This window comes from Eurypyga helias, unplaced genomic scaffold (assembly GCF_000690775.1).
Source record: "Eurypyga helias isolate BGI_N326 unplaced genomic scaffold, ASM69077v1 scaffold19232, whole genome shotgun sequence".
NCBI lineage: Eukaryota > Metazoa > Chordata > Aves > Eurypygiformes > Eurypygidae > Eurypyga > Eurypyga helias.
In genome coordinates, this window is record NW_010238067.1 from 39,191 (window position 1) to 51,636 (window position 12,446).

A 12,446-nucleotide genomic window follows, 5' to 3' on the forward strand; every position below is an offset into this window, starting at 1 on the left:
TCTGTGAAGAATTTCTTCCTGACATCTAATCTAAACCTCCCTGATTTCAATTTATACCCATTACCCCTTGTCCTATCACCTTGTGGGGTGTGTTGTTATTTCTCCTAAGCTGTGGTAACATGGTTTCACATCTCGGCTTGAGTACAGCAAAGGGGCTGCAGTGAGGTGAGACAGCAGCACACAAGCCTGTCAGACCAGAGTATCATCCAGAAAATGCACTTGATAACTTCCTGCTACGTAACTAATTGGGGGGGGAGGGGGCGCATTTTTTGTCAGACTTTTTCCCACTGCTTTCCCCTCCCACAGCATGCTTTGCAGAAACCAGGCCTTATATGTCTTCCATAGCGTATCTGGGCAAGCACAGAGGGCAAACCTTTGCTCAGGAATAACAGAAGCAACACTGGTGTTAGCCATGGCTTTGGGCAACTCAAATGCAGTGTCTGGCCGCAGAGTCTCATGGGCAACACCACTGCCGTTACGCTCCTGCTCCGTGCAGGCTTCTGTAGGTGACGCCTTCTCCACTGATTCTAGACAGAGCAGCTTAGTTTTATGAGTATCCCTGCCCCATGCTGTCCCTCCCTCTCTCCCCCTATCACTAGTATCTCTAGAGCTGGGGGGGTGTGTGTCCATTGTTAAGGAAGGGGAAGACGGCTGTAATTGGAAATCAGCTTTGTCACAGTGACCCCATTTGGAATCTATTCAAATTTTTGAATGGGTCTAGCTTGTCACTTATATAATTCCCCGTATTAAAGCAAACACATTTAAAGAACGTCACATTTAGGCTGTATTCCATTGTGTTAAGATTTAATTTTAACTTGGAGGAGAATGGATGGTGGAGTCAGTCGCAGAACTCGGGACGAGATGGCTGCTGTAAAGACTAAACTTCTACATGTCCTTGAACTTTCTCTAAACTCCTAAAATAATCTAGACTCATAGAAGATATGCCAATATTCATTTGATATTAAAAAAATCTTTTGGGAAGTATAAAAAGGAAATGGTGCATTTATGTATGTAAGTGCTGTAAGAGTCCCTCTGCTCCACTATCAACAATAACTGTGAGTAAAGCTTGTGGTTTGCTGTTGTATCTAGGTGGATTAATTAGTGAGAATTGCATCTTGGACACAAGCATTCATGGGAGGCTGAAAGCTTTGAGGATGGCTCTTTAAAGTTCCAGGCTTCTGCCAGAAACCACATTTCTGTTCGTGATTGAGGAAGCTCTAACAAAAGTGACCAGACTCACAGAGGGGTCACAGCCGTAACTTGGCTGTAGCAAACAGGCCTTAGTGTGGCATTTGTAACCCTCGCGGTAGTAGTGCCGGGAGGCACAAGGTGGTGCTTCTCATTTCTGGGTGTGGATGTACTTTGGGTTTCTGCACTGCTGACTACTGGCGTTAAATTACTCTTGTAAGTAGGTTAAATTGACACGGGTTTGTTTGGTTTTTAAGTGTTAGTTCTGTAAAGAGCTTGGATGATATTGTTGTGTGACCAAATAACTCTCCCTAGAGACAAAAATATTGACATGACAAAACCACATTTAAAGACTGACTGTCTGGCCCTCCCTCCAGTTTGATGATCAACTTGAACCTAAGTTGATGGTGAAGTCGATGAGATGTAAATTCGTGGCACTGCTCTTTAGAAACTGGGTAACTTGCAGTGTCCATCAATCTGCCAGTTACAGGAAGGTGAGGTGAACTCGGTGGGTTTGTAAGACATCTTTTACAGGCTTCAGATTTAAACTGCAGTGCCTAAAGGAAACTTGCATGTTACTGTTACTTAAATTTGTTTCCCTAAATCTTCTGGATAATATGTTACCCAGGTACATCAAACTCTAAAAGAAAAGCCGTTTTTTGGGGTTTTGATGTGTTTTATTGGGTTTTTTTTGTGGTTGTTCCTCCCCTGCCCGATGTTTCAGCATGATTTGTGCCTGGAATTACTACTGTTGGCTCGAGCAACAGGTGGTTTTACGACAACCACCACCACAATTAGTTGTTGTGTTTATGAAAAGGAAAGAAGCATTAATTCACATTTATCAAATTTTGGTTTTTTAAACATTTTTTGTTGCCAGAAATAAGCCATACTGGATTTTCTAGATAAGAATTAAATGTTATTTTAATACATTTGCATTCACAAAACATCTTCACTTGCATAAATTCACTATTGCATTCCATAGTAGAAAAACTAAACCTTAAAATATTTTTAGTATTTCTAGAATCTAGGTAAAATTGATAATTCAGCTTTGATTAAAACCAGTATCAGAAACTCACCTATAACATAGCATGGCTTTGACATGGAAACTTTGTAGATAAAATTATTCTTTTCTCTTTGAGAGATTCTAAGCTAATAAAGACATGGTAATACTCACTTGTTCTGTATTCATACTGGGGGACGGATAGCCATGCTCTGAGTTTTGCAGAGATTGAAGATTTTCAATAAACACTGCTCTTTGCGAGTTGTGTGTGCGCAATGTAAACACTTACATGCAATGAAAGCCCACTAACGTTCTGATGTTACATCTCCTTTTTCGCAGCTCCTAGGCTACAGTGACAAGCCAGTAAACCTGCAGATGTTCATCGGAACAGCGGATGACCGCTACTTAAGGCCGCATGCGTTCTACCAGGTGCACCGAATCACTGGAAAGACAGTTGCAACAGCTAGTCAAGAGATAATAATTGCCAGCACAAAAGTTTTGGAAATACCACTTCTTCCTGAAAATAATATGTCAGCCAGGTACATTGCAGCAGAATGTAGCTGTTTATTTGCTGTGTTGGTGTTCTGGGGTTTTTTGTTTTGCTTTTACAAAAGTGAAAGAAAAATCCTGCAGAATATTGTGTTTTCCACAAATACAGGTAATGATTAAGGTAGACACATCTCTTTAAACATGCCAGTATTAGAAGATAAGTGCTCAGGTAGTCAGAAGTAAAGGAGTTGAGACAGGGAAATTCCCAAGACTGACGGGGAGATGGAGGAGTGATTTTGGGATTATACTTCCCCATACAATCCATACATATATGTAACTCCACGCTGTAGAATTGCATGTGGGTTACTGGCTAGTAGAGTTTTTGTTTATAGAGTTTAGCTGCTTTTTTTCTATGACTAAATGTGGTGATTTCAGTTCTGGTATCTTGGTAGGCCTTTTCCTTGTTTTGATTATTTTTTTCTTATATTTAGCAGTTGCATTATTCTGACCTTTCAGGTCTTGCCAGATAGAATGGGCTCAGTACTAGTTTAGTGGTTAGTTACAGCAGCACTTAAACTGCTCTGTTCTAGCTTGGAGGGTCAGTGAACAGAGTAAAGCAGGGTTATCTGTTCATGCAGCACGGATTTCTTAGGTAGGCTTCTGGAGCGAGCTTCGATTTCCCTAGTTACAGGTGCCATGCTAGTTCCAGTGAATGCTGTGAACCCACGATGCGGTGCAAGGTAATGCTCCGCACAAACTCACGTACACGTGTTGGCTGATTCAGTATGTGTCTCACGGATAATCAATAACCATGTGGAATGGTAGCGGGGATTTGATGGCTACACTCTTGTCCTTCCAACGGTGGAACTAAACATAGGTGTCTCGCTCCTTGTCAGTGATGTTTACTATGTCAAATAACTTACTTTGAAGGTTAAGTGATATGCAATAACATAATCTTTTAAAGGGTCAAAAAAGCAGCAGCTAGACACTTAGGAGACAATGTTTCAACACCGGTTTTGACACTAACAGATCTTTTGGTCTAGGATAACATGGGGAAAAAATAGAATGATCTTCATTCTTTAACAAAAGACAGGTTTGCAGAGTCTACTTTGGCCATAGTTTGATTCATTTTCTTCCATTTCTCTCCTGATCCGTCCATCCTCACCTATCTGCAGTATCGACTGTGCGGGTATTTTGAAACTTCGCAACTCGGATATAGAGCTCCGTAAAGGAGAGACGGATATCGGAAGAAAGAACACCAGAGTGCGACTTGTGTTTCGTGTTCACATCCCGCAGCCTAGTGGGAAAGTCTTATCTCTGCAGACTGCTTCCATACCTGTTGAATGCTGTAAGATTGCTTTAACTCTACATCATTTATTGTCATGTTTTCTGCATGTGTCAGTAGTTTGTCATTCTGACAGTATGTGTTGTCAGAAGGATGTACAACAAGCATGTGTAAAAAGCATTGTGCGAAAAGACCTTAGTCACTGAGACATTATTATTATTGTCATTATTTAAAGATGGTACTTGCCAAGTGCCAGCCTGAAGGTTTGGAGGAAAAACAATGGTTTAGGTCTTAAACCTGATTCTGCAGTCACAGCTAGCAGCTTCAGTAGTTCCTGTATGTGTGCAGAAGCAGCTGATGTGTCTCTGAAAATAAGTATTTTAGGAAGAACTCACACGATTTCTTTTACAACAGTCTGTGCCATTACTTGTCTTTAGGAGTTCATCACATAATACTGTATAGAGTCCCTTTGTTAAGGGCTGGCAATGCGGAATCAAAACATGACCTGAAACAATCTGAATTGTTCCTAGAATTAATTTTGTCTATAAAATACTGAAGTTATTTTTAAACCTGTATCCCTAAACTAAGTATTTCACTTGCTGTAAGTAGACAATGTTGGGTTTCATGGCTTCTTGGTGTTTCTTTTCTATAATTATATAATTTCAACATAATTTTGAAACCAAAGGTAAATCATACACAAATACGATTCATATATGTAAATAGATGGCTGGTTTACTTTCACCTGATTCTTCAAGTCAGGATCATGAAAGAAAGTCTGCTATGGTTTAAATTCTAAATAACATTTTTCCCTTGATTTTTTTTTTTTAAAGCTCAGCGATCTGCTCAAGAACTTCCTCAGATTGAGAAGTACAGCGTCAACAGTTGCTCTGTCAATGGAGGCCATGAAATGGTGGTGACAGGATCCAATTTTCTTCCAGAATCCAAAATCATATTTTTTGAAAAAGGACAAGGTAAATACTATCTTACTTTTTTTCTTGAAAACAAACCCAAAACCACTCCCTGAGCTTGACTTTAGGAAGTAATGATTAAAAAAAAAAGCTAAGTCATAAGCAGTCACCTGGGACTGCAGTTTGGGCACTGATCCCTGCACCAGTTGGCAGTTGTTACTTTCCTTCATGCAGTGAAATCTGTAGAAAAAATTAGACTGCTTCCTCCTGATCTCATGAGATAGAACATTACTCTCTGGGAGGGTGGTAGATTACATTTTTCAGTCTAACATATGGGAAATATTTGAAGTAAGGAAGAGACTTGCAGATTTTGGATAAATGTTTCTAAAACCTTTCTCTAAATGTAAGTAGTTTTGAAGGTTTGTTTTGTTTTTAAACCCATGTTCTTCCACTTTTCTGTCATGGTGATAGTGATGCAATTCCATAAACTAGAGAATTTAACACCAAAAAAACCCTAGCAAATACTTTCCATTTCTAGTTACTACAACTAGACATAATGAATGTTTTGCAAGCACCTTTGTTTGGTTCTGTGGTAGGCACAGGTGAGCGCGCACACCCACTCGGATACCCACTTGGATACACACACACAGAGTACCCAAAGGTGTTCGGTCACTCAACATTCCTTCTCCGTTCTGTAGCTCTTCAGGATCTTTCTTACACTAATGCATGAAAAATAGCTGAAACTTTAGGACTAGCTGTCTTAATACATGAGTTCCTTTTTTTTCCCTTGATTGGGACTTTAAAATAGCATAAAATCTGAACAATTTAAATTATCATTGATGTGACTTGAGTACCTGATTTGAACTTTTGGGGAAACAGTAGGAAAAGTAAATAATTAAAAAGTTTGCAAGCAAGTCCAATTCTTTGATATCTTATTATTTCCCTTAATGTTTAAGTGAAAGAGTTGGGGTCTTTGTCACTAGCAAGCAGAACATAAGTGGGGGTGTTATTACTTAACTTTTTGACACACAACTTGAACGCCTTTTAAAGAAATCCTGCTGGTGGACAGCAAGTTCCCCACTAACCTCTATGAACACCAGCAGCAGGGAGAACGGAGTGTTAGATGAAGGATAATGGGTTATGCGAGGTCAGAGCAGAGAGAGATGCACCAAGGTGATTTAATTCTCGCAGCACAGACACCTTGCCCCGTATCTGAACTACAGGCTCCTTTGGTTCGGGGACAGTGTTTGTATGAAATGTATAACCTGGGGGTATGGGCATGAAGATATGGCACGTCTTATCTCTCACATGGTGACTTAACGTGTGAGTCATCCACACTTTTGTTTGAAAAACCAGAAGTGTTAGTAGTAATTCAACTACTTCTCAAAAGTGTTTTTAGAAAAGTGGGGAATAAAAATCCCTCTGTACACTTGTACAGTTACAGTACACACTGCCTCCTTTGGAAAGAAATCTAACTGTATGTAATCACCAGGCCTGTTAAAGTGCAGAATCCTACACAGCTGTCAACCTAAGTATTAAATATTTCTAAGACTACATATTTAAGAGTGTTAGAAAATGCTTTTTGCTTGAATTATTTGTACATTTCTCTCAACAGATGGACGACCTCAGTGGGAGGTAGAAGGGAAAATAATTAGGGAAAAGTGTCAAGGGGTGAGAAACTATTTTTCTTACTTCAGAAAGCTTTCTGTTTTAAACGAGAAACTAGACACCTTCGTTGTTCTGAAATTTAGACTTCGTTTAGTAAAGTAAGTAGATGATTGGCTGATTCAGACAGACAACTGGAGACTTCTAAATTGGCCTGATACTGTAAAGTAGCCATTAAGATGATGCTTTGAAGGAACTGGAAAGAGTATGCTGGTTCTGAAAGCATAAAAAAAGAAGCTGAAAATCGAAAAAAAAAGACTACTGAAGATAATTTTGCTAAGATGACTTTTTTTCCAGTGCATTCTTTTTTTTTTTTTTAAAGCTTCATTATCCAAAATGCAATTCTGACTGCTAGAGTTTTCTTTATGCTCTGGCAGACAAACAAAGCATCCTTTAGATGATGTGTCTATTTAATTAAAAGAAGTACCTTCAGAACACTTGAGTTTAAAAGAAGAAAAAAAGTCTCCAAATAAAAGCTTGCTTATAAGACTGCTCTACTATGCAATATGCATAAATTGGAAGTCTACCAATTTCAAAATATCCGTTTGCTTTACTTCTGCAATAACTGTGCTTGTTTGTTTGTAACTAACAGCCTTTTCATTTGCATTTGATGTGTAAAACTTCTCTCCCAACCTTCATATAGGCAAACATCATACTTGAAGTTCCTCCATACCATAACAAAACCATTACAGCTGCAGTTCAGGTGCAGTTTTATCTCTGCAATGGCAAGAGGAAAAAAAGCCAGTCTCAACGTTTTACTTACACACCAGGTATTGAATTAAAAAGCTGCATTTCCTTTTGTTGTTTAAAGGAGCCATTTGGAAGTAGTTCAGACAGTCTTGTACTTTCGACAGGTAGCTAAGACTAGCTTTGAATTGTTTGTAAAATAACTTACTTAAACTTGTCTAATGAAAAAGCTGTGGTTTAGCGGGATGAGCTACAGGTCTGTGATTGCAGCCAGGTACTACTTCGTTTCACTTTTTATGGAACAATTTGCATTCTGCTTTGAGAATAATGGTGAATCTCAGAAGCTGCTCTTCTGAATAACCCTAATGATGACATGGAGGACAGTGAGATCATAGAAGAACAGGTTTTATGTGGTTCCCCCCTGCCCCTCAGATGTCAAAACCCCAGGTTTAGGTATAAGGAAGATCAAGAAATATTCCCCCACCTCTAGACATACTGCAGCATGTTGGGAGAAAATGGGCTGTAACTCAGCCAGAAGTGAACACTGTACACGTAGTCACAGTATGTTCATCCCTTCTGTTTGGTGTGAGGAGGTGGTTAGTACTAGACAAGCAACGCCTGCTCCTTTGCCTGCCACTTCGGCTCCTTCCTTTGGAGCTATTCATACTCACTCGTAGTTGGAATTCACAGGTACCAGTGATGGCGCTAGACCCTTTAATACTGTTTGGGGGACTTGGGTTCAGGCAGCTGTAGGAGTCTTTGAAGTCAGATATAGATATTAACATAAACTACTTAAAGCTAATGTGTATGCTGACAAAGGCAACTTCGTTAGTTTACACTGTTTAAAATGTTTTGCTCACCTGTGCTCTACAATTACCTGCATCCATGCACGCACCATTTAAGCGATGTTACTCGGGTGTCTGGCACACTGAGTAGACGTTAATCGTGTTACCGGATTTACGTGGCATTTCTTCAGTCATTGTTAAGATTAGCAGCTCCTATGGTATCTCAAGACACATCTTAAACTATATTTTTGTTTGAGAGATCTGTAATGACACTGCTTAAATAAGAAGCAAGTTTAATTATAATGGCAGCTATTACTGCACAAACGTTTTAAAAACCACTTTATAAATATGTGTAAGTTTCTTTAACAGTGTATTGTATAGTTATTGAGCAGTTAAAAGTGTTAGCGTTTTTCTACTATTAAAATCTTCCCAAGAGCCTACCAGCTGCCTTAAAAAAAACCCAAACAAACAAATTGTTTAACTGAAAGTGAGTCAGTTTGTAATTCTATTGCAAGAACAATTGTTACCATCACTGAAATCGGTGAAATCACTGAAAGAACTGCTGTAATTAAAACAACGGGCTACTCAAACTCGTGTGTGTTGCCAAAGTTCAGCTGTGATGGTGATCCGAGGGTAAGGAGAGTTTGAAGCCTGCTGAAGGTTTCGTTCACCTTTTCCTGGTGCCTGATACTGAGCGAGGCCCAAGCAGCCGCCCCCCCTCTCCCAGGAGGGTGTTTTAGAAGGGAAGATAACTGCCTTTGAGTAAATGCTAGGCGAGTTGCTGTGGCCTTTAAGGGTTACTGCAATGGGTGTAAAGTCAAAACAATGAGAGCAGAGCAAAAGAAAGGAAATTAGAGCAAGGATGTTAACAATACTGCTGTGGCTGTTAAACAGCAATGAGTGGGTGTTTACCACAGGGTACAAACGGGTTGGAATTGTAACAGTGTTTTTCCTTTTTCTAGTTATAATGAAACAAGAGCACCGAGATGAGGTAGATTTGTCTGCTGTTCCGTCTTTGGCCCTGCCTCACACAAGCAACGTCCAGGGACTGCATTCTATCCGAACTCAATTGCCTTCACCAGAGCAAGGGCATCCACATGACAACTTGCTGTCTACGTCCCCCAGGAGCCTTGTGTGTCCAGTTCAACCACCGTACACGGCAATGGTGACCTCGGCAGTACCCCACCTGCCACATATGCAAGGTAGAAACCTCAGCCCAAGCGAAGAGTGTCATGTTTTACCTCCTGCAGTGGTTCAGTCTTTTCAGGTAACATCAGCACCTCCGGTGAGGCCTTCTTACCAGCCTATGCAGTCTAACGATGTGTACAATGGACAGTCTGGTCTTCCCATGAACTCTGCCTCCAGCCAAGGCTTTGATGCTCTTTCATTTCAGCAAGACACAGCTGTACCTCATTTGATAAGCCTTAGCTGCCAAGCTCTGCCACCAATGCAGTTTCATTCTTCAAATCCAGGTTCTGTGTCAACGTCGAGTACAGCAGGGCACCCACTAGCACACCCAGCTCATGCAGGACAGTCTTCTCACCTACCGTCGATGGCATACCACTGCCCCAGCGCTGGGCAGGGCTCCATCCCTTCTGCAATGAGCCGGTCCCTTGGGCAGTCTTCTCCCCAGCTGCAGCAAGTCCCATACCATTCTACAACTCCAGCATCCGCTTCGTCCCCATCCCCAACAGCTTCCCACCCTTTGGTCCATTCACCGCTGTCTGGACCTTCTTCACCCCAGCTACAGTCTATGCCTTACCAGTCTCCTAGCTCAGGACCCGCCTCCTCTCCCCCGCCAGCCACTGTAAGTCACTCGGGACAGCACTCCCCTCAAGCACACAGTCCAGCCGTGGGAGGTCTTACTGCAGCACCATCCCTGGTGCACCACGCCGTGTGTGATTCATCTCCGTTTTCACCAGACGGGGCAGCTGTTAACATTAAACCGGAACCTGAAGATCGAGAACTGAATTTTCAAACGATAGGACTGCAGGACATCACACTGGATGATGGTAAGTGGATATCCTATTTTAAATCTGGGATATAGTCTACATTAGGCTACAAAGTGGGTGCGGGAGGGTTGTTTTGTTTAGAACACTCTCCTCTTCAGAGAATTATGTTTGTATCCTCAAAATGGAGTGGGTTTTGTTGAATGTGTGTCCAAAGCTAATTAAAACTGCCAATATCGGCTGTAAATCTGCAGTTATATCCAGTTCAAGTTCCTTAGTCTAATTTTACCATAGACTGTGGTTTTTGTCATAAAACAGGCCTTGAGGATTACCTCCTACATACTGACACCTTACATAGAAGGAACTAATTTGAAGCCTTTTCTGGTTGTCTTGTTGATGGGTTTCAGTGAAAGTCATAATACATCCAAGTTGCTTAAATGGAGTTTGGAGTCTTGTTTCTTGGACCTGCCAGTGTTTTGAAGGGCAGGCTAGCTTTTGTAAAACACATCACATGCGTTTTGCCACTGTCTTCGTCTCTGCAGACGTTCTGTAGATACGCCGTTACCGTTCAGCACCTGCGCTCACAGGAGCTCTTCGCTTCCTCCTTTCCCCTCTGGCTTCCTTTTGAGAAATTCCCTTGTTTAGCATAAACAGAACAAGGATGCTCTAGTGCTGAAGGCCAGGTTATAGAGTTCTCTAAATACTTGGACAGTGTTGGTTTACTGAACTTGTCCAACCAAGTGAAGAGGCAGTGATATCAGACCCTAAGCATCAGACTGTAGATGCAAAGCAATTAAAGAACAGGTCATGTTAGTAAGACTGGAAGAACAGAAGGCCTGGCCTTAAAAGTTGTTTGGTATTGATGATGGCAATCTTACTGGGGTCTCTTTTTCTGTTAGGGTTAGGATTTGCTGTTGCTGTTGTTACTTCCAGTCAGCAGTAAGACAATTTAATAAGAAATGCCCTTAAAGACACAGTAGGAAGAAAAGGAAGAGGAAGAAAATGAGAGAAACTGGTAATATAGTTGGGCTTTTGGTTAAATGGCCACCCTAATTAAACAAATTTCTTTTTTTAAAAGGAAGGGAGACCGATTATGCCAGGGATTTGCTGAGGGGAGAAGAGCAAGGCTTTATGAAATAGAATGCAACAAAAAAAATCAGCATTTTCTACTTCTGCACTAGAGGAGTGAGAAAGAAATCTAATGGTTCAAGGAGTGTCACATTGGAACCGACCTTCTCATCCTTCTTCCCTCCCCACCCACGAGAGATGCAGAAATAACAGCATACAACTAAATGCTGAACATAAACTTTTCATAATATAAGCAGAAGGTTTTAAGCATTTATGACTATCTTGGCAGTTTGTTTACACATGTTCAGAAATGTAAAAAAGAAGCCAGGGTTTTCCCCTATATCACAAATATTAGTTACTTGTAGAAACTATTTCCATTGCTTAACAGGGTGGAATGAGAGTTGTTTCTGTGCTGGTAAAGACATCAGATCACAGAAAGAGCTGCAAGAGCTACACTTCAAGTGTTTAGAGAAGTATAATCAATATACATGAGTCAAGTGGTCACAGCTTTATTAATTTATTTTTTTTTAATAATGCTTGCTTTGGAAGTTTAAAGAAGGTCTGATAACTAGGGATTAAACTCTACACTTCCTCTGTGGACAGTCGAGCGTGGTTTCAGATGCCGAACCAGCACTTGGCAGCCACAGTATGCTTGCGAGTGCAGATGACCTTCGTTTCAGTATAATATTACTGCCATTCGATGGCTGCTTGGGGAGGTTGGGTTTGGGCTTTTGGGGGTTTTTTCATTTCCAATCCACAAATGCAAATCAGATGTCTAGCCTGAAACCTGCTCTTCCAAAAATCTTTGGGGGCACAGTGACAAGAAACAAGCTGCTCAATTCTCATTAACATGAGTAAATACTTCCTCTGCTTAATCGGCTTTAAGTAAAAAAACATGTCCAGACAGGAACACTTCTTTGTACTGTGTCTAACACATTACTGTGCTCTAAAAAACAATTTCAGGGTTTTTCTTTGTGTGTGTATAATTGAATTTTTGTTTCTGTACAGATAGAGCTAGGCACAATTAGCAAATCAGGTGTTCTACATTAATGTTACAGCGGTCAAGGGAAAAACTGCATACCTCAGTGGATGCTGATGCAGTATGTTCTCCTGGCTAATCTATCAAACCTGAAAACTAGTTAGTTGGAAAACAGGTTTTTGAGGGTTATCAGTTAAGGCAAATAAACCTCTCAAAATAAAACACTAAGGCAAAGCCAACTGAAAATTTTATGAATCATGTCTGGATTACTTACCCTAAATATTTTAATTAGTAGTCTTACTAAAAGTAAACAAAAACTCAAAAAGCCCTGACAGCATAAATAATCCCTCTTTAACTATTTCAAAATTTCAAAATTAGCATAGTAGATCTTTTCTTTCCCAAGACAATAAAATATTTTAAGAAATTTTAACGAAATGTGAGTG

General features: G+C 40.5%; 1 protein-coding gene across 1 annotated transcript in view; it reads left to right on the plus strand.

Annotated features, from left to right (window-relative positions):
• Positions 1-12,446, plus strand: part of LOC104504159 (nuclear factor of activated T-cells, cytoplasmic 3-like) — a gene marked incomplete at its 5' end in the record, with an annotated part of 52,263 nt that overhangs the window by 23,626 nt on the left and 16,191 nt on the right. The window contains 6 exon segments of the mRNA XM_010147726.1: positions 2,528-2,727; positions 3,853-4,025; positions 4,793-4,933; positions 6,486-6,541; positions 7,179-7,305; positions 8,970-10,019. Coding sequence (XP_010146028.1) covers positions 2,528-2,727; positions 3,853-4,025; positions 4,793-4,933; positions 6,486-6,541; positions 7,179-7,305; positions 8,970-10,019 — 1,747 coding nt within the window.